General features: G+C 41.3%; 1 protein-coding gene across 3 annotated transcripts in view; it reads left to right on the top strand.

Moving 5' to 3' along the window:
* MGAT5B (alpha-1,6-mannosylglycoprotein 6-beta-N-acetylglucosaminyltransferase B) overlaps positions 1–14,903 on the top strand; it is a 253,842-nt gene extending 238,939 nt beyond the window's left edge. For all 3 annotated transcript variants that reach the window (XM_056814244.1, XM_056814243.1, XM_001371284.4), the window contains 3 exons: positions 8,521–8,595; positions 11,415–11,677; positions 12,573–14,903. In XM_056814244.1, coding sequence (XP_056670222.1) covers positions 8,521–8,595; positions 11,415–11,677; positions 12,573–12,771 — 537 coding nt within the window. In that variant the 3' untranslated portion in view covers positions 12,772–14,903. The remainder of the gene's footprint in view (positions 1–8,520; positions 8,596–11,414; positions 11,678–12,572) is intronic.
* The last annotated feature ends 12,084 nt before the right edge of the window (positions 14,904–26,987 follow it).

The following is a 26,987-nucleotide window of genomic DNA, read 5'->3' as shown; positions in this document are numbered from 1 at the left end:
TGAACTACGTTATGTTCTGTCCACAGCTCTGCTAGTCTACTGTGAGAACTGAGTTACATGGCCAGTTTACTTTAGTCATCCCTTCCATTCACTACTATCATTTTCTACTAGAGAATTTCATTGAAGTTGATGTTTAGGAAACAGGTAGGGCACCAGAGTATTCAAAGAGGGATGGAGTTGGGATGGACCAATCAATCTATCTATCTATATTTATTAAGCACCTACCCTGTGCTTATCACTGGGGATACAAAAAAAAGGGGCAAAAGACAGTCCCTCTCCTCGAGGGGATTATAATCTAATGAAGGAGATAACATGCAAATAAATATATAAAAAGCAAGCTACTATATACAAGATAAATAGGAAATAATTAACAGAGGGAAGGCACTAGAATTAAGAGGACCTGGGAAAGGCTTCCAATAAAAGATAGGATTTTAGTTGGGACTTAAAGAAATCCAGGAATGTCTATAGTAGGAGCAGAAAAGGGAGGGCATTCTTGGCATGAGAGATATCAAGAAAAAATGCCCAGAGCTGGGAGATGAATCGTTTTGTTTGTGGAACAACCAGGAGGCCAGTGTCACTAGATCAAAGAATACATATCGATGAATAAGTTGTAAGAAGCCTGGAAAGGTAAGAGGGGATAAGTTATAAAGGACCAAATGCCAAATAGAGGTTTGTATTTGATTTTGGAACAATAGGGAGCCACTGGAGTTTATTAAGTAGGGTAGTGCTTTGTGACCAGCTCTTTGGGAAAATCAATTTAGTGGCAGAATGGAGGATGGGTTAGAGTGAAAAGAACTCAAGGCAGGACATTCACCAGCAAGTTATTATAATAACATGGTCATGAAGTGAGAGTGCCTGCACAAGAGTGATAGCAGTGTCAGAGAAGAGAAGGGAGTATATTCAGAGACGTTACAAAGGTAAAATCAATAGGTCTTGTCCCCAGTTTGCATATGGGGAATGAGAGATAGTGATGAGTAGAGGATGACATCTATGTTTTGAGCCTGGGGGTCTGGAAGGATGTTCTTGCCCTCTCTAGTAATAGGAAAGGTAGTCAGCAGGGGTAGCAGTGAGGGAGAAGGAGGGCTTGGGGGGGAAATAGTGAGCTCCACTTTGGACATAATGATGTCCAAATGTGTAGTAAACATAATGTCTAGTAAACATCCAGTTTGAGGTGTCTGAAAGGCAGTAGAAGTGGAGGTTGGCAGAGGGGTTGAGCAAGATCTTCTTAGATTTGAGAATCTTCAGCAAAAATAATGAAATCCATGGGAGCTTATTTGAAAGCACCAAGTGAAGTAATATCGAGGCAGAAGCCCAGGACAGAACCCTGATGGATACGTAGGGTTAAACTAGGATCCAGAAGAAAAAAATGTAAGACAATCCAGCAAAGGAGATAGAAAAGGAATGGTCAAATAGTCAGATAGATAAGAGAACCAGGAGAGAGTGGTGGCCTAAAAACCCAGAAAGAAGAAAATATCAAGGAGAAGGAAATGATCAACAGTGTAAAAGTTTGTAGAGAAGTCAAGGAGAATGAGGACTGAGAAAAGGCCTGGATTTGGCAACTAAGAGATCATTAGTAACTTTGGAAGGAGAGTTGTAGTGGAATGTTAAGGTCAGAAGTCTCTAAGGGGTTAAGAAGAGACTGAGGAGAGAAAGTAGAGTCATCTATCATAGCTAGCCTTTTCAAGGAATTCGGCTACAAAGGGCAGAAAAGGTAGAGGATAATGATTGATATAGAAAGATGAATAAGGGTTTGTATTGTTTTGTTTTTTTTTCAGGGTGAAGGAGTCATAGGTATGTTTGTAGGCATTAGGGAATGAGCCAGTAGACAGAGGAAAGATTGAAAATAAGAGAAAGAGTAGCAGTGACAGAGGGGACAATCTGTTTGAAGAGACAGGATGGAATAGGATTGCTGAACAAGTGGGAAAGACCATGAGTCTGGTCTTGAACTTAGGAAAGATGGGGACCGAAGATCTATAAATAAAAACACCAAAAGACTGGACAATAGAGTGAATTTAAAGAAGAGTGTGGGTGCTGGGTGATGATATCTGAGAAGGGAAGTTCTGAAAGAGGCAAGACTGTGTCAGGGAGTGTGAAAGAAGAAGCAATAAACCTTGGAGAGGATGCTAAGAGATGTGGTGCCTTCAGAAAAAAGCATCATAGATAGAGCTGGAAGGGACCTCAGAGGCCATCTAGTCCAACCCCTTCATTTCACTGTTGAGGAAACTAAGATTCTGGGAAATTAAATGTCCTTACTTAAGGACATATTTTGGAGAAGCCTCATGTTTTAGCCAACATTTTGGTAATTCACCTATGGCCACAATGACCTCTACATCCACTGTATCAAAGTAACCTAGATTTGGGGAGAATGGAAAGATACTGCTAAGCTCCAGCTATCCCTTGTCCTGATAGTTACAGTACCCATGGCAGATATTAGATATTAAATACTAGTAGAGTCATTATGGAACAATCACTTCAAAACAGTGATGGTGGTAAATAGCCATCAGGAGTGATTTCTCTCTAGAAGTTAGGTGGTACTGCTCCCCAGAATTTAGTAGCAATGTACCTCTAAGAACAATTTTGAGGAAAAGTTTGTTAATAGCAAAAGAAATTGCCAGGCCCCTGTAGCACATGAACTACTTAATATTTATACCTATGTAGGGTGAATTAGCTATTGGTGTTCCTTCTTTGCTCTCTTTCCTCCCCATTTTGATTCTGTTCTGCTAAATTTTGCCTTTGGGACTTTCCTTGAAAGGCTAGAAGAATTTTTGTTTTTCATGTGTCTGACTCTGTGTGACCCCGTTTGAGATTTTCTTGGCAAAGATACGGGAATGGTTTGCCATTTTCTTCTCCAACTCATTTTACAGATGAGGAAACTGAGGCAAATCCAATTTGAACGCATAAAGGTCAGATGGCATTGCTTCTAGGGGAGGATTTTGTTTGTTTTGTTGCTACAAGAGGAAGTAAGATCTGGTCTTTTTAACCTCACTCCTTAGTTGCCTCATTAAGGGGATCATTACCTGTCTAACATACCTCCCAAGGCAAATATAGCATCTAGAGCTGTAAGGATATTTAAAAGGTTCATCATCACTGATCTTAAGATATATGGACTTGTCCAGCCCAGGTATTCACTCAGTTGGATACTGTTCTGTCTAGTCACAATCATAACAACACTGTTCAGGTTTCATCTTTAAGGCATCTTCCCACAAAGGATTGCAAAACCTTTCTCAAGCCAGAGGTAGCAATACAGAACAAAAAGCTCTTTACGAAAAGCTTCAACTTTCTCCAGCTTTATTAATAAAGAGCCATCGCTGTTGCCACCAGAGTTCTTGACCAATGATGTTAATTCTTGCCAATCAATTGGGAATTGTCAGTTGGAGCCTCTTTTCCATACCCAACCTGTGCCTTCAGGTTGGTCCTTTCCTTGCTGCTGCCATCTTCATTTGACCTTCTCCCTCTTGCTCTGTTCAGTGGCTTAAATGATAACTTATTGATTCCCAATGATTCACTTTTTACTTAAAATATCACAACTCAGGGCATCAAGATGGCAGAGTGGATAGAGAGCCAGTGGATAGAGAGATGGGAGGTCCTAGGTTCAAATCTGGCTTTAGACATTTCCAACTATGTTACCCTAGGCAAGTCACTTAACCCCCATTGCCTAGCCCTTACTGTTCTCCTGCCTTGGAATCAATATACAGTATTGATTCTAAGACAGAAGGTAAGGGTTTAAAAAAAAAGTTATACTCCCCCAATTTCTCCTATCAAATTAACAGTTCTTTTTCAACCACACTTCAGTCTCCACATGTTCATTTGACCCAGCACTTAGTGCAGCACATATTAGGCACTTAATAAATGTTTGAATGATTTCTCATTTTCTTAGTTTTACTCTCTTTAGTCATAACATGTAGGCAACTTAAAAAGGGATACACTTCATGCCTCTGCCTTGAAATTCCCAACAATGTCCTCAATCTGTTTAGTGTCCTTGAAACTGTATTTCTTTCTAATCACATTTCTCTAGTTTTTAATAAATATGTTATGTCTTTGCCTCTTTATAACCTTAGACTGTTCCCATACAAGCAAGGCATTATTTCTATTGTTATGAAAGAGATTTAAAATCTCTGATTTATATCACAGATAATTTTTTGTCCACACTCTCCAAAATCCCATCTAAAATCTATATTTCTTCATATTTATTTTTGAGTAGCATATATTAAAGTTCTTTTCCTATTGGTATCATATATCAAAATGTTCATCCATAAAAGGGCCAATATCCCACACTCTTTGGCAATATAAATCTCATCCTGTACACCAAAGCATTTTTCATGCCATTTTCATCATTAGCTACTCCTTGTGAAAAGTCTCCAAAGAGACTGAATTAGCAAATCTGGCATTTTTTCTAATGGCAGAAAGGCCCTTCAAGGTAATAGGAAGGAGATAAGATGGTGCTCTTCTGAACAAATACATCTTCAATCAAAGCCCCTCTTTCCCTCTCTTGTTACAAATCTGTAGCCCAGTATTTATAATCAGGATCAGCACCCAACATTCTGTTGAAACTGATTATTGTGCTTACCTGTAATTAGACCTAATGGGTGTAATTTCTAGTCTGGCTGACTTCTTTGGCAGGATATTTATGGCAGGAAGTATCTGGCAGTGATCTTTGCCTGCCAGCTGAGACTTTGAATTTAGGTTTGACAAGGGCTTCAAATGACTGAGGAGGAATAATTCTGCTGTCAGCAAGCATAGGGAACAACATTTTTAGAAGAAAATCTGTTCCCTTGGTGTGTTTATTTATAACTTGGGCCTGGAGCTTGGTACATAAGATGCTTCCAGATGGTAGCAGATGCTGCCTTCAGGAACATGGCTGTTTGAAACAGATTTCAGGAAGGACTCAGAATGCTTGAGTCCCTCCCAACAACTACACCCATATTATAGCTCTTTGAGCCACAAGTTCAAGAAAGAGCAATGTATGGCAGGGTAGGGTAAAGGATATGGCCAGTAGAGTTAAGTCCCATAGGGCAGGTGTCCTGAGAGGCTAGCCAAAGTGTTGTCTGAGAGGGCAAGGGATACAGTTAGATGATAGCCATAGGAATGTCTAGAGAAGCTAGGGGGTGTTGTGAGTGGGTAGAGTACTAGGCCTCGAGGCAGGAAGATCTGAGTTCAAACCTGACCTTAGACACTTACTAAATGTGTGACCCTGAGTAAGTTTTAATCCCTATTTGCCTCAGTTCCTCATCTATAAAGTAGGGACACACTGGAGAAGGAAATGACAACCCATTCCATTACCTTTGCCAAGAAAACTATGGCCATGGGATCACAAAGATGAATGACTTAACAACAACCAACACAGGAATGTCCAAGCCATCTCTTGGGCTGAGGTTAGATCTAAGTGGTTCATTGGGTGGAACTCTGGACCTCGAGTTAAGAAGACCAAAGTTTAAATAGAGTTCGGCATTCACCAATTATGTGACCTTGGGCAAGCCACTTAATCTCTATTTGCCTCCATTTCCTCAACTGTAAAATGGGGGTAAAAATGGCATCTAACATCCAAGGTTGCCATGAAGATTAAATGAGATAATAATTATAAAGCTTTTGGCACAATGCCTAGAGCAGAGTAAGTGCTATATAAGTACTATATATGCAAGCTATTATTAGCTGTTACTACTACTGTTAGATGTGACTCTGTGGATAGAGCACTAGGCCTGGAAGCAGGAAGACCTGAGTTCAAATCCAACTTCAGACATGTCCTGTGTGAAAGACTCTGTGTAAGTCACCTCTGTTTGCCTGACAAAAGGATCCACTGAAAAAGGAAATGGCAAGCCATTCTAGTATCTTTGTTAAGAAAACTCCATATGGAAGAGGATTTGGGTTAAATATGACCTCAAATACTCTAAATATGACCCTGGGCAAGTCACTTAACCTTGATTGTATAGCTATTGCCACTGTTCTATCTTAGAATTGATTATAAGACAGAAGGTAATAGTTTGGGGGAGAAAGGGAGAGGAAGGGAAGGAAAGGGAAGGGAAGGGGAAGGGGAAGAGGAAGAGGAAGGAACCCAGAAAGAAGGAAACCCCATGAACAGCTTTCATCCATGAAGTCATGAACAGATACATCTGATCAACAACAACTACTAGTATATTACTATACAGATTCATGGAACTATAAATTGTTATATATAGAAAATAGAATTCAATTCAACATTTATTAATTAACCACCATGTGCCAGACACTGTACTGTGTGCCAGGGACACAAGGCACAAAAGAAACAATCCCTGTTCTCAAGTAATGTATATTCTGCTAAGGGATATGGCATGTTAGCAGATAAGTAAAGAAAAAATAATTTAAGGAATGTGAAGATTGGATTTGGCTCTCCCCTGATTGTAACAATGAAGGTACTTAACTCTTCCTTTATTGTGAAGATTACATTGTAATCTCCTGTCTATTTTTAGATTCTAATCCCTAAAGTGTAAACCCAGTACTTAAAGTAGATCTACCTATTTTAACCACAAAAAGGTATAAACACCAATTTCATACATTGAGTGGGAGGTCTGCGACCCACGTGTGAAAGAGTGGGCAGTCCTGGAGAGGAGTGTTGGCTATGATTGGGTAGATGTAAAATTTAGGGGAGGTGACATAAGAGAAAAAGGTCTTTAAATAGTGGAAACAGAAACACACAGAAATTATGACCAGTCACTCGGGCTTGGAGTGAAGATTGATCAGTCACTTGGAACTGGACTGGAAGACAGTCACTTGTTCTTGGAATGAAGACAGTCACTCAGAGCTGGAGGGACAGAGACAGACACTTGAGGAGAGACTGGAAGACAGACACTCAGACTTGGAGTGAAGATGCTTGGCTGTGAAACTGGACCCCTGGAGGAGCATGTGCAGGAGATTTCAGACTACTTTCCTTTTAGATAGTTACCATGGTAAGTGAAAAGGCTGACTTCTTTCCTTGCCCTTTCTGGAGGTGTCAACCTCCAAGAAAGGCCCATTGTCTTGAGACTCCTTTCCCCTGACTGGTGCCTTAGAATTTCTAACTGGATCAGAGGAAGCAGGAGCTCTTTCTCTCTTTCTCCCCTTTTTTCTCTTCCTTAATATTTTCCCTCTATTGTAAAATAAAACTACCATAAATTTCATTTACTTGAGTAATTCATTTTGGGATTTAGAAATTAAATCCCTGGCAACAACCAATTAAAAATATTTGGGTCCAACCATAATAAATTTAACAGGAGGGAAAGAATCCTAATAACTGGCTAATAAAGAAAGGCTTTGCAGAGAGATTGAGCTAGACCTTGAAGGAAGTTAGAGATTCTAAGAGGAAAAAGTGAGGAGGGAATCTATTCTAGAGACAAGTAGGGTTTTAGTGTAATCTAATAGTTTGGTTGTAACAAAGAGTGTATAAATGGTTGGGGATAGGATGGTGGAAGTAAGACCATAAAGGTAGGTGGAAACCAGATTGTAGAAGATTTTAAATGAAAGAATAAGGAATTTGTATTTTTACCCTAGAGACCATAGAGAGGTACCAAAAAAAATTTTTTTTGAGCAGAGGAATAATGTGATTAGACCTATGTATTAATAATGTTAAGTTGACAGATATGTGGGAAATAATTCAGAGAGTGAAGGAGGTACAATCAGGTAAACTGTTTTAATGGTTGAGTCAAGAGCTAATAAAGGCCTGAACTAAGGTAGCTATAATAGGATCATAGACAGAAGTACAGAAAGGGACCTGCAAGGTCATCAAACCCAACCTTTTTATTTCTCAGAGGAAAGTGAAATCCAGAAAAGTTAAATAACTTGTCCAAGGTCACACAGAAAGTTAAGTATTAAGACAGGATTTGAACCCAAATTCCCTAATTCCAGTGATCTTTCTACTGTACCTTGCTTTCCCCTTAGATGTTATGTAGGTAGTAGATAGATTTGAGGGATGTCAGAGAAGTGGTAGAGTCATCAGCTTTGTTGTTGAATCATTTTAGTTTTGTCCAACTCTCTGTGACTCTATTTCAGGGTTTTCTTGGCAAAGAGACTTGGAGTAGTTTGCCATTTCCTTCTCCAGCTCATTTTACAGAGAAGGAAACTAAGGCAGATAATATTAAGTGATTCTCCCAGGGTCACATAGCTAATAAGTGTCTGAGGCCAGATTTAAATTCAAGATGATGGATTCCTGGATTCCAAAACCAGCCTTTTACCCACTGAACCATCTAGCTGCCCAGAGTCATCAGCACATAGTAACTATAGAATCACAGAATTTGAAGGAACCTCATCAGCCATCTAGCATCTCTAAATCTAGCATGCCCTAAAAAGAAACCACCTCTTAGACAAACCCAACAAGTAGTCATCTAGCTTTTGCTTAAATACCCTTAGTGGAGGAGAATCTACTACCTCCTAAAGTAAAGTAAAGTAAAGTAAAGTAAAGTAAAGATCCATTCTACTTTTGGAATACAGTAAATACTAGCATAATATAGCATAGAGTTTAGGGGCAGGGTCTAACCTCCCTGCTCTCTCCACCCCACTTATTTCCTCTTATAGGTAGATCCCTATCTGCCCTATGAATACACCTGCGAAGGGATGCTTGAGAGGATCTATGCCTACATCCAACATCAGGTCAGTCTCTCCCCCTTCTCCCTCTCCCAAAGCTTTCTCCTAGGCCAGTGATGGCACCACATACCAAAGATGGCATGCAGAACACTCTCTGTGGGGACACAGTAACCCTACCCTCACTCCAACCCCCCAGAGTTCATTACTAGAAAGGCAGGGGGACTCAGGCAGAGCTGCTCTCCTCCTCCTCTCCACTATGCCTGATGATATTTTTTCACATCCCCCGCCTCTCCACCCAGCAGCCCAATGGAAGCACTTTCTCCCTCCCCCATTTAGGCTAAAGGCGGGGCAGGGCATATCCAGCACGTGGGGGGGGGGGAGCGGAACAGGTAAAACACCTGGGGTGGGGAGGATGGGGCCCAGCACTCCATCTCTAAAAGGTTCACCATCACTGTCCTAGAAAAAATTAGATTGATTGCTTTTTCACTCTCTGCAATTCAATAATCTCATCTTCATCATGCCTGAAGAGGAAATGGAATAAATGATAAAGTTAATGGTGAGGCTCTTAAAGGTCATCTGTGTTCTGATTCTTTTTCAACTTCCCAAGACAGTCTCATCTTGGGATAAGAATGGAGGTTAGGAGAAAACTTAGATAATTTCAGAACTAGATGGACCTAAGATCTAGCAAAATCTAATATAACTGCCTTTTTTTTTCTTCAGATAAGGAAACTGAAGTACCTAGCAGGGAAGTCATTTGCCTAAATTTAGTGGCAGAGTCAAGACTGGGTATCCTGACTCAGTCCAGAGTTCTTTCCATTATACCAACCAGTGGTATGCCCATAAATGTTAAACAACCAGCTTTTAGGGAAGAGGCAGGGGGGATGTGCTCACAATGCATTTAATGTGCAATATTGTTTTCTCCATAACTTGAAAAAATCTAGGCAATCAGAAAATAATAAATCAAGCCCTCATGTGTAGCATTTGCTGATTTCTGAGGTGCAAATGCTTATATTGAAAAATTTAACAATCCCCTGGCATGTTTGAACAGGCTGTCTAGCAAATCCTTACCAGCCTTCCATCAACATTAAAAAAAAACATTTACCAAGGTTTTAAGTCTTTTGGATCTGTATTAGGTCATAGACAAAGAAAACTGTCTATCTCCTGCTCTGTAGGGCCTTGCAATCTAAGACAAGTATAGTGACAAGCATAGATGTTCATGGCATATTAATGACAATGTTTCTATATACATTTAGCAAGTCATGAATAGATAGTGTAGGATTTACAGAAGTACTTTATGGGTGAGGGTAGAGAACAAATTCCTTTAGGCCCCATAAGTGTATCTCCTTTCCCTCATTGAGGTGATCAACTTTCCTCAACTGATTTTTTCCCTTTATTAAAAAAGAAACCAAAGGAAACATTTAAATATGAAAAACAAAAAAGGAGACAAGAGGTTCTGAGGGAGAAAAAGGACTAGGTTATATTACTGGTCAAAGGAGGGAAAAGCATCTTCTTGGGGATAGCCCCAAGTTCACCAAGCAGAGCTCAGCAGTGCCCAAAGGACAGGATAAAGGATGGAGCATAATTTAAAGACTTTTTAAAAAATAGACCAAGAAGATGAAGAGAAAAGGAAAAGGGAAAAGAAAAGGAGAATAGAAGGCATTGGAGTAAAAGAAGATCATAGAGGTAGGGAGATGGAGGAATCATACAACATTAGACAAGGAAATCAGTCACTGATCATTTATTAAGCACTTAAAATGTACTTAACCCTGGGCTAGAGACTGGGGGCACAGAGGATGGGTCATAGTTTGTTATAGCTAGAAAGAGCCTTAGAAGGAGTAGGGAAAAGGGAATGGGCATCGATAAAGCACCTACCCTTAGAAATCATCAAGTTAGTGTTTCTCCTCTTGTTTTAATGAAAAGGAAACCTAGAGTTAGAATCATATACCCAAAATCATATAACTAGTAGCAGAACAGGAATTTGACCCTAACCCTTTGGCTCCAAATTTAGTAGTATTTCCATACCTCATGCTGCTCAGAGCCAGTGGGGACTATGCTGTTAAGGGAGCACTTCAATCAGTTTCCTTGGTGGTATCTGTGCCCATCTCTGCCCTATGTTAGAAGTAAAGAAATTTCTGGGCCAGAATTCTGAGCTGAAGATCCAAACTTTAATTGTAGAAAATTAAAGCTGGAGATCTTACCATGCCCATTTTATGAATGAAACCCCATGTTTTTTAGGCTTTTTTTATAGCTAATTAGCATAATTCATTAACATAACAGAACATACAGAGGATGTTAAGAAACATACAATGGTGCTTAATAACAGGAGGGTTTGGAACATTCGCTATGGAGTCTTGAAAGTTCAGTACAAGGTTAACTACCATACTATTTAGGTCAGAATAACCTTTCTTGGCCACAATACTCTGGGAGCCTATAGTGGCATAAATCTTTAAAGGATCAAACGCCTGAAGACAACAAGGTTGTTTTCATACCATCTTATCAGGCCAGCTGTAAACTCTCTACTCTCAATGAACACAGCTCCTTCTACATGGGTTTCAGCTTCCCTACATAACTACACAGACCTAAAATTTTTATTCCTCCAATGGACACTCTTAATATATTTAGTTGCTATAATATTCTAATATACCAAATTATATCCTTTCTAATATTATGGTTAATATTCTCTTATTGTAATTGACATTTTATACACAGTTTATTAACTGGGCCTAACTCTTTCTAAAACATAATTGTGGCTACTCATCTAAAGGATTATATGTGATCTCTCTGTTCCTAATCAATAACATAAAGACAATAGAACAATTTTCTTTTCACCAATAGCTTCAACCCTACTCATTTCCCCCTTCCTAATTCTACTTTCCTCCTGGCAGGATTTTTGTATAACCACAGAATCTTCCCCACTGGTGGCATCACCACAACCTGCTCGAGCCCTCTCTGCCCTGGCACCCAATGCCCCACACCTGGTTTGGCCCCATAATGCCAGCCTGGGCTCAGAAGCCTGGCCTCCTGTGCACTCATTTCAGGGCTGGCTGGCAGAGACCGGAAGGACATGCACGGATGCCTGCTTGGACAGGGGCCTCATATGTGAGCCCTCCTTCTTCTTCTTCCTCAACACCCAGGATGCTTTCTTGAAGTGAGTGTCTTTGCACCCCTCCCTCACTCCAATGCTTCTAAGCAAGAAAGCAGGCCCCCAAAATCATAGATTATAATCCTAGTATTAAAATCCCCTAACTTCATTTTTCATTTTATTTTTTCAATCTTTACTTTCCATTTTAGGATTTTAAGTATCAACTTTAAGGGAGAAGAATGGTAATAGCTAGATAATCCTATATCCCTATTTCCTAAAAGTGTACAGAAATCCTCTAAGCTTCAACATTCCCAGCCCAAGCTGATTTTTCTTGCCTCTTCTGACACTTCCAAAGAGGGCTGGTACCCAAATCCTAAACATCCTGGACACCTAGCACCTTCTCCCTCAGGCTAACAGTTCACCTTTCCTAGGGCATTTTTAAACTTTCTTTGAATTACAGAGAACTTCAGAGAAAGTCATCTAAGAAGTTGCAATTTTTGAGTAATCCTCTACTTTCAGTTTAACCTAGTTAAGGTTACCCTGGCCATATCTTGACACAGCCCCACACCTAATTCACTAAAAACCCTGTCCTCAATTCTTATCCTCAGCCCTTTCTCTCAGAGCATATTCCCCTGATCAGCCTTGAGTTGGAAGCCAAATGGTCAAAAATCTCATTTGATTAATAATGGGGTCCATGCCTCCCCATGCATATCTCTCCAGAAAGGAGGATGGGGAGAAAAAAAAAGAGGATAAGCAGTCTCTCTCCTCTCCTTCCTCCCCCAGGAGCCACCATGATAGAAGCAAAGGGACACGGGAGGTCATGTGTAGGGATGGGGAATCTCTTGGTAACTCTGGGCTAAGAGCCATGCTGCTGGGGTATACAGGGCAACTTCCTTAGAGCTGCTATAGTTGGAGGAAGCTGGGTGGCCAGGTGTCTGTGTGCTCCTCTCCTTCCCCACAGGTTGAATGTCAGTTGTGATCGAACTGAGTCAGAAATGAATCATCTGTACCCGGCCTTTGCCCAGCTAGGTCGAGAGTGCTACCTTCAGAAAGAGCCCATACTCTATAGCTGTGCTGGCTCCAACACCAAATACCACCGACTTTGCCCGTGCCGAGACTTCCAAAAGGGACAAGTGGCCTTGTGCCAGGACTGCTTGTGATATCTTCAGGTCGAACCAGGAGTGGGGACTGCTGATGGCCTCCTTTGTGCCAACCTTCCTCTCTATATCCTCCTCTTCATCGCCATCCCGCCTCCCACCTTCTCTGAGAACTATTGGGTTATGCTGGCTACACTGTCCCATCCCCAGGAGAAGCACCAGCAGTTTCAGTTCTCTGTGGCCCAACCTCCTGGACTTCAGACTGGGACATTCCTAGTGGTGGGAATTGGGTTCTACTTCCAATGCAGGAAAGTAGTCCTAGCAGAGTAACAACCTCCCTAGAGGAAAGAGAGGAAGGACGAATCTCATATGTTCTGTCTCCAGCTCTAGGCTCATGAGTCTGATCCCTGAAAGGCCTGGATACCTGAAGGGATAAGAGATGAGTTAAAAGTCCCCTAAGGAAAAGCAGCCCAAACCTAGAGATCCCCCTATGGCTTCATCTTCTACACTGGCCAAGAGGGAAGATTTTAAGCATGCCACCTTGGGCCCATGGCAAGAGCCTTTAATGTGTAAATGAATGGGAGCAGGGAAAGAGGCTACTTTGTAGATTGTTACAGAGATCAAGAGAACTGTGGCCTAGGAAAAGGGCCTTGTTAGCCCTCTCTGACTTGATACACATAAGGAAATTGAACTTTAATGCTGGTTGCCTTTGGGCATCCTCCTCCTTTATTTATGGAACTTGCATGTTCTAGTCCTCTGCAGGCATGGTCAGAGTGGGAGACTTAGATGGGGGCGAGGGGTGGGGGGTGCCTGGTAGTCTTTGGTGCTGCCTCTGTTCTCTTGCCTTCTTTTCTCTGTGGCTCTTCACTGAACATCCTGAACATCCATAGTAGCCAAACAGCTCTCAGGGCCCCAGCACAATCCACTCCCAAGTAGCAGGGACTGGCATTGGGGGTGTGAGGACTAATATTCAGTTCTTGGGAGCTCATCCTTCCACCTTGTAATTTCAAATTCCCTCTTCTGGGGCTGGGATTGAAATCTATTTAATTTCCCTGACCCAGAGGCAGTAAGTTTAGCTCTAAATCAGAAATAAACTGGCCACAGCCCATGGTGCAAAGTCAGTGACCCTGCTATGCAAGGGCCAGGACTAGTAAACCAGATGGGATGACTTTCTCCAAGTCTTCCAGGCAAATCCCTAAGATTTCCAAGTCATTCTGTTGGCAGAATTGCAAAGGGCTCAAGCTACTGTAGCTTCCCTCTCTCTGTTCCTTACCTTCATTTAAGAGAAATGCAGTTTTCCAGAAATTATTCCATGGCTCTGAAAAAAAAAAAGCCCTACCCTGGAGGTAAAGCTTCAGAGCTCACTCATCACCTCATCACTGCTTGCTTACACAGAGGTTGGGTATGGGCATCTGGCACCAGCTACATTCGTGTTTTGCCAACCTTTAAGTATCACATGAATATCAGCTATTCTTATTATTGTCATTATTATTATTACAGATGCTGAATAAAGTTACCCTTCCACTCCAAAGGGGAAAACTCCCCATCCCTGACCCAGCAGAAACTGTACCTCCTGCCTCCAGATTCCCCAAGCCTGTGGCCAACTCTTAAGATTAATCTTATGCAGCATGTCCTAGGCCCCAATCCCTGGGGATTCCCTATCCTAATTCCCTTTCACTATCATTTCTTTGACCTTACAAATAGATTAGCCAAGCCCAGAGCCTTTCTGGCTTAGAAAGATCTGGGTATCCAGGTACACTGCCACGTTCCCCCTTCTCTGGATGATTACATGACCCTCCTAGGGTTGCCTGCTGCCCTGGGAGACAACCAAGTGCTACCACTCCCCTTGAGAGTGAGGGTATAGAAAAACCTGCTACTGGAGGTTGGAGCAGCATTCTGGGATATGGTTTTAGGTTCCTAGCTCAAGGAAGGTACCCTGATTCTGATGGAGTGGGTACTTAGCCTGTTCAAAAACTGGGGGACAAGTTGGAAAATCTTTAGGGCTAGAAATATGACAGCAAGGGTCTGACTCTGGGATATGGGGGGGGAGCAATAAAGAAACTTTTTCTTCCTTGCCTCCCTCTCTTCTGTCTTCATCTCTTCCTCCTTTTCCTTCCTCCCTCCCTCCCTTTCTCTCTTTGTAAAGAATTTATTTCATGAAATAATAAATATTTTATTGGGATGTCAGACACAAAGGAGGGGCTATTTTTCTTGGTCTTTTTTTGGGCTGGGGTCTGAATGCCCAGGGTTGGGAACTAAGGTATGGAATCTGAAAACAGAAGAAGCATTTCATAAATATCTTATAGTTTGTCCAGATCTAGTAGAAAGGACCTTGGAAATTCTAGCTTCCCCATTATACAAATAAGTAACCTGAGACTTAAGGAGATGTGACTTACTCTGGGTCACACATAGATTAGTAGCAGAGCTAGATTTAGGGAAACCATCTTTTATAGGAAGACTTTCCTAACCCCTCTTAATTCTAAGGGTCAAGAATGTCAAAAGTAATAAAGGGAGGAAAAAGTGGGGGAAAAAAACAGTACTTAGCAGTACCAGATTTCAAATTATATTATAGAGCAGTAATTGATAATTATTTGGTACTTGTCGTATAGGAGAGTCCAGATGAAAAGTGTCTTCCCACACTGACACAGTTTTAACAAATATAATTGCTCCCCACAAAGGGAGGAGAAGAACATCTGCTAGTAAGGACACTTCCAAAATGCTGGCCTCCATGGCTACAATGATTAGCACATGGGATCGGGTGGGGATGAAGTGTCTATGCTTTGGGTTGAAGATTCAAAGCTCCTCTGGACTCAAACTTATATAGCATTTGAGACAGAAAGCCAACATGATACAAATGGGAAATTGTTCTGTTATCTATAGGACCAGAAAAATAGATGTATTTTCTAAATTACAGTTGGACCAAGACCCTTAGCATAAGCTAAAAATCATGCATGACAGGAAAACCCATTATTTAATAAGTCTTTCCTACACAAACGTTCCTAAGCACTTTATAGCTTTTCTTAGGCTTATTAGAACTATCAGCATCTCTACTTTTGTACTTTGGGACTATTATTAATCATTAAATAACATTAATAAAATAAAAAGAAGCATTGCTCTGACACAGACATGACTTCTTACAGGCAAGAACTCAGCACAAAGACTGATGCTAGAGTTTATGTGTGGCACAAAACAATGTAATGACTCACACTGATACCTCTCATAGTGAGAAATGAGCATGATTGGGCAAATTACTGAGAGACTTTACTCCACTTGGAAAAAATGGTGTAAATCTAGCATGTAATTAAAATTTTTTTTGTATATTTTTCTGCTTTTATTTTTTTGATTGCCAATCATGTATACCTGAATTTGAGAGTGTATTGAGTTCAAGTAAAATGAGATCCTACTGTTACCAGTAAAGAGGGAAGGATATGGAACAGGGAAATAGGAATGAGAAACAAGGAAGAAGGAAACAACCTTACTGATGCCATTCCAGCAAGAGACTGAAATGGGGGAAGGGGGAGGTCAATTTTCTTTGGTTTTGTTTTGTTTTAAACTCTTTCTTTCTTAGTTACATCTCTAAGACAGAAGGGCAAGGACTAGGTAAACAGAGTTGAATGATTTGCCCAGGGTCACACAGCTAGGAAGTATCTGAGGTAAAATTTGAACCCTGGTCCTCCTGACTCCAAGTCTAGTGCTCTCTATCCAATGTGCTACATAGCTATCCCAGCTAGTCAATTTTCACTAGCTGACTGTACTGACTGTTTAAAAATAGAAATAATCTCGTTTTGTTAAGATAGATTAGGAACAAAAGCCAATTATTGATAAATCAACAAAAACTATTAGAAAGTAGTCTGGCAAGTTTAGACCAACAGCTTACACAATATACTATGGATTTGAAAAGAGTTTTTAACTGAAGAAGAAATTGACTGGATCATAGGCAACAAAATGGATAATTTTGATTATATAAAATTGAAAAGCTTTTGCACAAACAAAATTAATGTATTTAGTGCTATTAGTCAATTTAGAACATTATTCCTTGGTTATAAGAATCATATTCTTTCCCTCCCTTCCCTCCCCCCACCCTTCCTGTAGCCAATGCGCAATTCCACTGGGTGTTACATGTGTCCCTGATCAGAACCTGTGGGGTGCTCAGGGAGGAGTAATATTTCTGGTATGGAGGGCTTGTCATGCCCTCCTAGGGCAGCTCTCCAGCCTCTGACCCTCACCTGACACCCAGCTCTCACTTGTGGCTCCCAGTAGCTGCTAGCATGTGGCAGTGGCCACACCCCGGGCAACGGCTTCGACAGGCCGGCTAAACCTTGTGAGGGTAGCCATCAGGCCGTCGTGGACCCCTGGTGAACCAGGGCTTTGCTCACCCAGCATGTGAAGACTGCTTCGACCAAACAGACGGAAGAAACCAATAAGAAGGTTCAACGGCTGAGAGGGCGACGCAGCAAAGCACTGTGGAGTGCTTAGGGTGTGTTGGAGCACAAAAGACAACATGGCCACCAAATGCAACTGAGGAAGTCTCCAGGCATAACGACTTTTCGTGCCACTGGACCCAGGCTTCCAATGCTGAGAGAGTGGGAACTGTCTCTGTGCATCGACTTTTCCACTTAAATCTCCTTCACGCACAAGTGTCTTTATGTGCACTCATCTACACCACAGATGAAAAAGCACAAAGACAATCGTCATCCTCAGTTACTGAGAGACTACTACTACTACTGATGGTTGCACTAGGATGATCACTGAGAGTCTACATCCCCAATCATACCCCTATCGACCCATGAAGTCAAGCAGTTGTTTTTCTTCAGTGTTTCTATTCCCACAGTTTTCCCTCTGAATGTGGATAGTGTTCTTTCTCATAGACCTCTGGGTTGTTCGAGATCACTGCATTGCCACTAATGGAGATGTCCATTACATTTGATTGTACCACAGTGTATCAGTCTCTGTGCATAATGTTCTCCTGGTTCTGCTCCTCTCACTCTGCATCAATTTCTGGAAGGCATTCCAGTTCTTTTTAATGCTATACTAATTAAACTAACAAAGATTTAATTTGTAGAAGTAAAAAAATTGCCTATTCATGTTCCTTGCCCATTTATCAATTGGAGAATGGCTTGATTTTTTATACAATTGGTTTAGCTCTTTATAGATTTGAGTAATTAGACCTTTGTCAGAAGTTTTTATGAAGATTGTTTCCCAATTTGTTGTTTCCCTTCTAATTTTTGATGCATTAGTTTTGTTTGTACAAACCCTTTTTAATTTGATGTAATCAAAATTATTAATTTTACATTTTGTGATTTTTTTCTAGCTCTTGCTTGGTTCTAAAGTCTTTCCTTTCCTAAAGACCTGACAAGTATACTATTCTTTGTTCATCTAATTTTCTTATAGTTTCCTTCTGTATATTCAGATCATTCACCCATTCTGAGTTTATCTTGGTGTAGGGTGTGAGATGTTGATCCAAATCTAATCTGTCCCATACTGTCTTCCAATTTTCCCAGCAGTTTTTATCAAATGGTGGGTTTGGGTCCCCAAAACTGGGATCTTTGGGCTTATCATAGACTGTCTTGCTGAGGTCATTTACCCCAGTCTATTCCACTGATCTTCCTTTCTGTCTCTTAACCAGTACCAAATTGTTTTGATGACCACTGCTTTATAGTATAATTTGAGATCTGGGACTGCAAATCCTCCTTCCTTTGCATTTTTTTCATGATATCCCTGCATATCCTTGAACTTTTTTTCTTCCAAATGAACTTTGTTATGTTTTTTTCTAATTCAGTAAAAAAAGTTTTTGGTAGTTCAATGGGAATGGCAATAAATAAGTAAATTAATTTGGGTACAATTGTCATTTTTATTATTTTAGCTCATCCCACCCATGAGCAATCAATGTTTTTCCAATTGTTTAGATCTAGTTTTAACTGTGTGGAAAGTGTTTTATAGTTGTGTTCATATAGTTCCTGTGTTTGTCTCGGCAGCTAGATTCCTAAGTATTTTATATTGTCTAAGGTGATTGTGAATAGGATTTCTCTTTCTAATTCTTGCTGCTGAACGGGGTTGGAGATATATAGAAATGCTGATGACTTATGTGGGTTTATTTTGTATCCTGCAACTTTACTAAAGTTGTTGATTATTTCAAGTAACTTTTTGATTGATTCTCTAGGATTCCTTAAGTAAACCATCATATCATCCGCAAAGAGTGATAGCTTGGTCTCCTGATTGCTAATTTTAATACCTTCAATTTCTCTTTCATATCTAATTGCTACTGCTAGTGTTTCTAGTACAATGTTAAATAATAGAGGTGATAAGGGGCATCCTTGTTTTACTCCTGATCTTATTGGGAAGGCTTTGAGTTTTTCCCCATTGCAGATGATGTTTGCTGATGATTTTAGATATATACTGTTTATTAATTTTAGGAAAGGCCCTTCTATTCCTATGCTTTCTAGTGTTTTCAATAAGAATGGGTGTTGTATTTTATCAAAGACTTTTTCTGCATCTATTGATATAATCATGTGATTTTTGTCAGATTGCTTGTTAATATGGTCAATTATGTGGATGGTTTTCCTCATATTGAACCATCCTTGCATTCCTGGTATGAATCCTGCCTAGTGATAGTGGATGACCCTTGGGATGACTTGCTGGAGTCTTTTGGCTAGTATCCTATTTAAGATTTTTGCATCTATATTCATTAGGGAGATTGGTCTATAGTTTTCTTTCTCTGTTTTTGACCTGCCTGGCTTTGGGATAAGTACCATGTTTGTGTCGTAAAATGAATTTGGTAGAACTCCTTCTTGGCTTATTCTGTCAAATAGCTTGTTTAATATTGGGATTAGTTGTTCTTTGAATGTTTGATAGAATTCATTTGTGAACTCATCTGGACCTGGGGATTTTATTTTATTTTATTTTTTTAAACATTATTTTATTTAGTCATTTTCATACATTGTTCATTGAAAACAGATCATATTCTCCCCAACCCCCGTCCCTAGCTGATGGGCGATTCGTCTGGGTATCATGTGTCCTTGCTCTGAACCCATTTCCTTGTTTTTGGTATTTGCATTAGGGTGCTCATTTAGCGTCTCTCCTTGATCATGTCCCCTCCACCTCTGTAGTCAAGCAGTTGCTTTTCCTCGGTGTTTTTACTCCCTCAGTTTATCCTCTGCTTGAAGATAGTTTTTGTTTTTTTTTCTCGTAGATTGCTGCAGGTTGTTCAGGGACATTGTAAAGCCATTACTGGAGAAGTCCATTATGTTCTCTTGTACCACAGTGTATCAGTCTCTGTGTACAATGCTCTCCTTGCTCTGCCCCTTTCACTCTGCATCACTTCCTGGAGGTTGTTCCAGTTCCCATGGAATTCCTCCACTTTATTATTCCTTTTAGCACAATAGTATTCCGTCACCAACATATACCACAATTTGTTGAGCCATTCCCCAACTGAAGGCCATCCCCTCATTTTCCAATTTTTTGGCACCACAAAGAGTGCAACTATGAATATTCTTGTACATGTCTTTTTCCTTATTATCTCTTTGGGGTACAAACCCAGCAGTGCTATGGCTGGATCAAAGGGCAGACAGTCTTTTATCGCCCTTTGGGCATAGTTCCAAATTGCCCTCCAGAATGGTTGGATCAATTCACAACTCCACCAGCAATGAATTAATGTCCTGACTTTGCCACATCCCCTCCAGCATTCATTACTTTCCTTTGCTGCCATGTTAGCGAATCTTCTAGGTGTGAGGTGATACCTCAGAGTTGTTTTGCTTTGCATCTCTCTGATTATCAGAGATTTAGAACACTTTTTCATGTGCTTATTAATAGTTTGGAATTCTTTAACTGAAAATTATCTATTCATGTTCCTTTCCCTTTTTTCAATTGGAGAATGACGTGATTTTTTGTACAACTGGTTTAGCTCTTTATAGATTTGAGTAATTAGACCTTTGTCAGAGGTTTTTGTTATGAAGATTATTTCCCAATTTGTTGCTTTCCTTATAATTTTAGTTACATTGGTTTTGTTTGTACAAAAAAAATTTAATTTGATGAAGTCAAAATTATTTATTTTGCATTTTGTGACTCTTTCTAAGTCTTGCTTGGTTTTAAAATCTTTCCCGTCCCAAAGGTCTGACATGTATACTATTCTGTGTTCACCTAATTTACTTATAGTATCCTTCTTTATATTCAAGTCATTCGCCCATTCTGAGTTTATCTTGGTGTAGGGTGTGAGGTGTTGATCCAAACCTAATCTCTCCCACACTGTCTTCCAGTTTTCCCAGCAGTTTTTATCAAATACTGGATTTTTGTCCCAAAAGCTGGGGTCTTTGAGTTTGTCAAAGACTGTCTTACTGAGGTTATTTACCCCAAGTCTATTCCACTGATCCTCCTTTCTGTCTCTTAGCCAGTACCAAATTGTTTTAATGGCCGCTGCTTTGTAATATAGTTTGAGATCTGGGACTGCAAGGCCACCTTCCTTTGTATTTTTTTTTCATTATTTCCCTGGATATCCTTGATCCTTTATTCTTCCAAATGAACTTTGTTATAGTTTTCTCTAATTCAGTAAAATAGTTTTTTGGTAGTTCAATGGGTATAGCATTAAATAGATAAATAAGTTTGGGTAGGATGGTCATTTTTATTATGTTAGTCCATCCCACCCATGAGCAATCAATGTTTTTCCAATTGTTTAGATCTAGTTTTAATTGTGTGGAGAGTGTTTTGTAGTTGTGTTCATATAGTTCCTGTGTTTGTCTCGGCAGATAGATTCCTAAGTATTTTATATTGTCTAAGGTGATTTTGAATGGGATTTCTCTTTCTAATTCTTGCTGCTGAATGGGGTTGGAGATATATAGAAATGCTGATGACTTATGTGGATTTATTTTGTATCCTGCAACTTTGCTAAAGTTGTTGATTATTTCGATTAGCTTTTTGGTTGATTCCCTAGGATTCTTTAAGTAAATCATCATATCATCTGCAAAGAGTGATAGCTTGGTCTCCTCATTGACAATTTTAATACCTTCAATTTCTTTTTCTTCTCTAATTGCTACTGCTAGTGTTTCTAGTACAATATTATATAATAAAGGTGATAATGGGCACCCTTGTTTTACTCCTGATCTTATTGGGAAGGCTTTGAGTGTTTCCCCATTACAGATGATGTTTGCTAATGGTTTTAGGTATATACTGTTTATTATTGTTAGGAAAGGCCCTTCTATTCCTATACTTTCTAGTGTTTTCAGTAGGAATGGGTGTTGTATTTTGTCAAAGACTTTTTCTGCATCTATTGATATAATCATGTGATTTTTGTCAGATTGCTTGTTTATATGGTCAATTATGTGGATGGTTTTCCTCATATTGAACCATCCTTGCATTCCTGGTATGAATCCTACCTGATCATAGTGGATAATCCTTGGGATGACTTGCTGGAGTCTTTTGGCTAGTATCCTATTTAAGATTTTTGCATCTATATTCATTAGGGAGATTGGCCTATAGTTTTCGTTCTCTGTTTTTGACCTGCCTGGCTTTGGGATCAGTACCATGTTTGTGTCGTAAAAAGAATTTGGTAGAACCCCTTCTTGGCTTATTATGTCAAATAGTTTGTATAGTATTGGGTTTAGCTGTTCTTTGAATGTTTGATAGAATTCATTTGTGAATCCATCTGGACCTGGGGATTTTTTCTTAGGGAGTTCTTTGATGGCTTGTTCAATATCTTTTTTTGATATGGGGTTGTTTAGGTATTTTATTTCTTCTTCTTTTAGTCTAGGCAATTTATATTTTTATAAGTATTCATCCATATCACTTAAATTGCCATATTTTTTTGCCGTATAATTGGGCATAGTAGTTTTTAATGATTGCCTTGATTTCCTCTCCATTAGAGGTGACGTCTCCCTTTTCATCTTGGATACTGTCAATTTGGTTTTTTTCTTTCCTTTTTTTAATTAGACTGACTAGTACTTTGTCAATTTTATTTGTTTTGCCAAAGTACCAGCTTCTAGTCTTATTTATTAAATTAATAGTTCTTTGATTTTCCTGGGCGACTGAGCAGCCCTCTCTAGGACAGCACTGCTCACCCTAATCAAGGGAGGGGACTAGAAAAGGTGTCCCAAACATTGCCTGCCCTACAAACACCCGGTCAGCACACTACAAGTGACGGGTCATCCCTTTAAGTGGTCAAAACCAAAGAAAACAAAATTCAAAGAAACTCCTACTAGGAGCATGGAACATCAGAACATTACTTGACAGAGAGAATACCCCACGACCTGAGAGACGAACAGCTCTAATTGGTAAAGAACTGGCGCGATATAACATCAACATCGCAGCCTTAAGTGAAACATGCTTACCAGAAGAGGGATCACTCAGAGAACCCACCACTGGATACACCTTCTTCTGGAAAGGTAGAACCTCAAATGAAGACAGAATCCACGGTGTTGGCCTGGCTATCAAGACCAGCTTGTTCAAACAGCTGCCAGGATTGCCTGTGGGCATCAGCGAGAGGCTCATGAAGATCTGTTTGCCTCTCAGAAAAGACCGGTATGCCACAATCATCAGCGCATATGCCCCTACACTGACCAGCACAGAGGAGACCATCGAGCAGTTCTACTCTGACCTGAGTGCCGTCTTGGACTCACTGCCCACCAATGACAAGCTGATACTACTGGGAGACTTTAATGCCTGCATTGGCCAGGACCATGAAAGATGGAAAGGAGTGCTCGGCAAACACGGCATGGGCAAAATGAACAACAACAGCCTACAGCTACTCAGCAAATGCTCAGAGTTCGAACTCACCATCAAGAACACTGTGTTCAGAATGGCGAGCAAATATAAAACAATGTGGATGCATCCACGATCAAAACATTGGTATTTCATTGACTACATCATTGTATGCTGGCGAGACATCCAGGATGTGCAGATCACCAGAGCCATGAGAGGAGCTAAATGCTGGACAGACCACCGATTGGTTAGAGTGACTCTTCAGATACACATTACGCCTCGCCATCCAAAACGCGCCGAGACAGTTCGTGCATCTTGCAACGTGAGTCGTCTCAGAGATCCATTTTATCTGCAAACATTCCAGTCCTGCCTGGACGACAAGCTGTCTGCCAAGGGACCACTCATTGGAAGACCAGCCAAGAAATGGAACCAGTTCAGAGATGCAGTGATGGAAACATCAAAGGCAGTCCTTGGCCCCAAACAACACAACCACCAGTACTGGTTCAACAAGAACAACACTGCTATTGAAGAACTGTTGAACAAAAAGAACAAAGCCTTTATGGAGTGGCAAAATAACCCAAACTCTGATCCTAAAAAGGACAGATTGAAGTCCCTCCAAGACACGGCGCAGTGTGAGATCAGGAAAATGCAAGACCAATGGTGGGGAAAAAAGGCCGAAGAAATCCAGTGCTTTGCTGACACGAAAACATATAAACAATTTTTCAGTGCCCTCAAGACTGTCTATGGGCCATTCAAATTCGCCACCTCCCCCTTGCTATCCTCTGAATGTGACACTCTCATAAAAGACAAAAAAGGCATCAGCAACAGGTGGAAAGAACACTTCAGCCAGCTCTTCAACCTACCCTCCTCAGTCGACCAAAGGGCCCTTGACCAGATCCCCCAAAACTGCATCATCAAGCAACTTGACGTCCCTCCTTCATTAGAAGTCCAAAAAGCCATTAAACAAATGAGTGCAGGCAAGGCACCAGGTAAAGATGGGATCCCAATCAAGGTATACAAGGCCTTAAAGGAAAGGCACTTCAGACATTCCATATAGTGTTGACCAGCATATGGGAAGAGGAAGACATGCCCTCAGAACTCAGAGATGCCTCCATCATAGCCCTATACAAGAACAAAGGCACACGAGCAGCCTGTGACAACTACAGAGGCATCTCACTACTCTCCACTGCTGGAAAGATCCTCGCCCATGTTATACTCAACAGACTCCTGTCATCTGTTTCAGTGCAGAACCTGCCTGAATCACAATGTGCCTTCCAACCAGATTGTAGCACCATCGACATGGTCTTCACGGTGAGGCAAATGCAGGAAAAATGCCTTGAGCAGAACCCGAGTCTCTACATTGCCTTCATAGACCTGGCAAAGGCGACACAGTGGGACGCATTGTGGGTGATCCTTAGCAAGCTCGGTTGCCCAGCAAAATTCGTCAAACTGATCCAGCTCTTTCATGTCGACATGACAGGGGAAGTCCTATCTGGTGGAGAGACTTTCGATAGCTTCAACATCTCCAATGGCATGAAACAAGGCTGCGTCCTTGCTCCAGTGCTATTCAACCTATTTTTCACCCAGGTATTAAGACATGGTGTGATGGATCTAGACCTGGGCGTCTACATCAAATACTGACTGGATGGCTCACTATTCGACCTTCGCCTCCTGACCGCAAAAACAAAGACAACAGAGAGACTCATCCTGGAAGCTCTCTTCGCAGATGACTGTGCTCTCATGGCCCATCAAGAAAATCACCTTCAAATCATTGTGGATAGGTTCTCTACCGCAACAAAACTGTTTGGCCTGACTATCAGTCTCAGCAAAACAGAGGTGCTGTTTCAATGTGCACCAGGGAGGCCAACTATCCAGCCGTGCATAACTATCAAAAGCACACAGCTTTCCAACGTCAGCACTTTCAAGTACCTGGGCAGCACCATCGCCAATGATGGGTTCCCAGATCACGAGATCAATGCCAGGATCCAAAAGGCCATCCAGGTGGTCGGGAGGCTGCGCTCCGAAGTCCTCCAACACAGCGGTGTAAACACTGTGACTAAGCTCAAAGTGTATAACGCAGTGGTCCTCAGCTTGCTTCTGTAAGGTTGTGAGACATGGACACTGTACTGGAAGCACATGAAACAGCTGGAGCAATTCCACCAACGCTCTCTCCGGTCAATCATGAGGATCTGATGTCAAGGACTGAATCACCAACCAGGAAGTCCTCGACAGAGCCAACTCCATGAGCATCGAAGTCATGGTCCTCAAAACCCAGCTACGATGGTCTGGACACATCATCCGCATGGACCCACAGCGAATACCAAGATAGCTATTCTATGGTGAACTGTCAGCTGGACTCGGGAAACAAGGCCGACCAAAGAAAAGATACAAGGATCAGCTAAAGTCAAACTTGAAATGGCCTGGCATTACACCAAAGCAACTAGAACTTGCTGCCTCTGACAGAAGCAGCTGGCATACCCACATTAACCATGCTACCACCACCTTTGAAGATGAATGACGTTGACGTCTTGCTGCTGCACATGAACACCAACACCAGGCCACAACTGCACCTCCCATAACAACTGGGGTCCCATGCCCCATGTGCCACAAACTTTGAGCCTCAGTCTTTGGACTTCAAAGCCACATGAGGGTACATCAATAGATGATAATGTGACTTCCGGTCAAGATGGCAGCTTAGAGAAAGCTAAAGTTCAGATCTCCAGAAAACCCTTCCCGACCGATCTCAAATTATAAGCTCCTAAGGTGCTGAAATTCAAGACGATCAACAGCATAGACCCTGGGAATCCTCCTCCTGGACCTGGACCTGGATCAGAAGGTACGGCCCCCCTCAAAAGCCAGAACCAGAGATCACTTGGACCTAAGGGGTAGGAGCGCAGAGTCCAAGGCTCCGGGAAGCTGCAGCCCCACCCCGCTCAGAGAGCAGGGTCGTTTGAAACAACAACAACCCTCAGGGCCTTCTATCCGAGTCCCAGTGAAAGTCACTGCCCTCGGGGCTCCCCCGACAGAGAGCAGGGTTGTCTGAAACAACAGCAACCCTCAGGGTGGGCAAGACAGCCTCACGGGCTGGATCCTGCTATCCAAGTCTCAGTGAAAGTCACTGCCCTCGGAGCTCCGGGAAGCCGCAGCCCATCCCCCCGCAGGCCGACGAAACAGCCTCACGGCCAGCTATTCTGAAGGCAACTTCTGGAAAGCAACCCGACCCAGAGAGCCGGGGGAGAGTGTGGCCCCCTGGTCCGACCCTTCTATTCCAGTTCCAGTGAGGCATACTCAATTTAACCCAGGGAAACCTCATAGAACCGACAATCTGCCCAGGACTAAAGCCTCTGAACACCAGACAGAGATAAGAAAAGCTAATCCTCCACATTCAGAGATGGCAAACTCCACAGAAGCACAGAAGCCCCAAAATACCAAGAAAAATAAGAAGAAAGGGGCGACTTTGGACATATTCTATGGAGCCAAAATACAAAATACAGAGGAGATAGAAGATGATATACAAGAAAATGCTCTGAAACATTCCAAAGGAAATGGAAACTCTACACAAACCCATGAAGAATTTGAATCAGAAATGACCA

The sequence above is a fragment of the Monodelphis domestica genome, chromosome 2 (assembly GCF_027887165.1).
Source record: "Monodelphis domestica isolate mMonDom1 chromosome 2, mMonDom1.pri, whole genome shotgun sequence".
Taxonomy (NCBI): domain Eukaryota; kingdom Metazoa; phylum Chordata; class Mammalia; order Didelphimorphia; family Didelphidae; genus Monodelphis; species Monodelphis domestica.
This window is presented reverse-complemented; position numbering and strand designations above follow the sequence as displayed.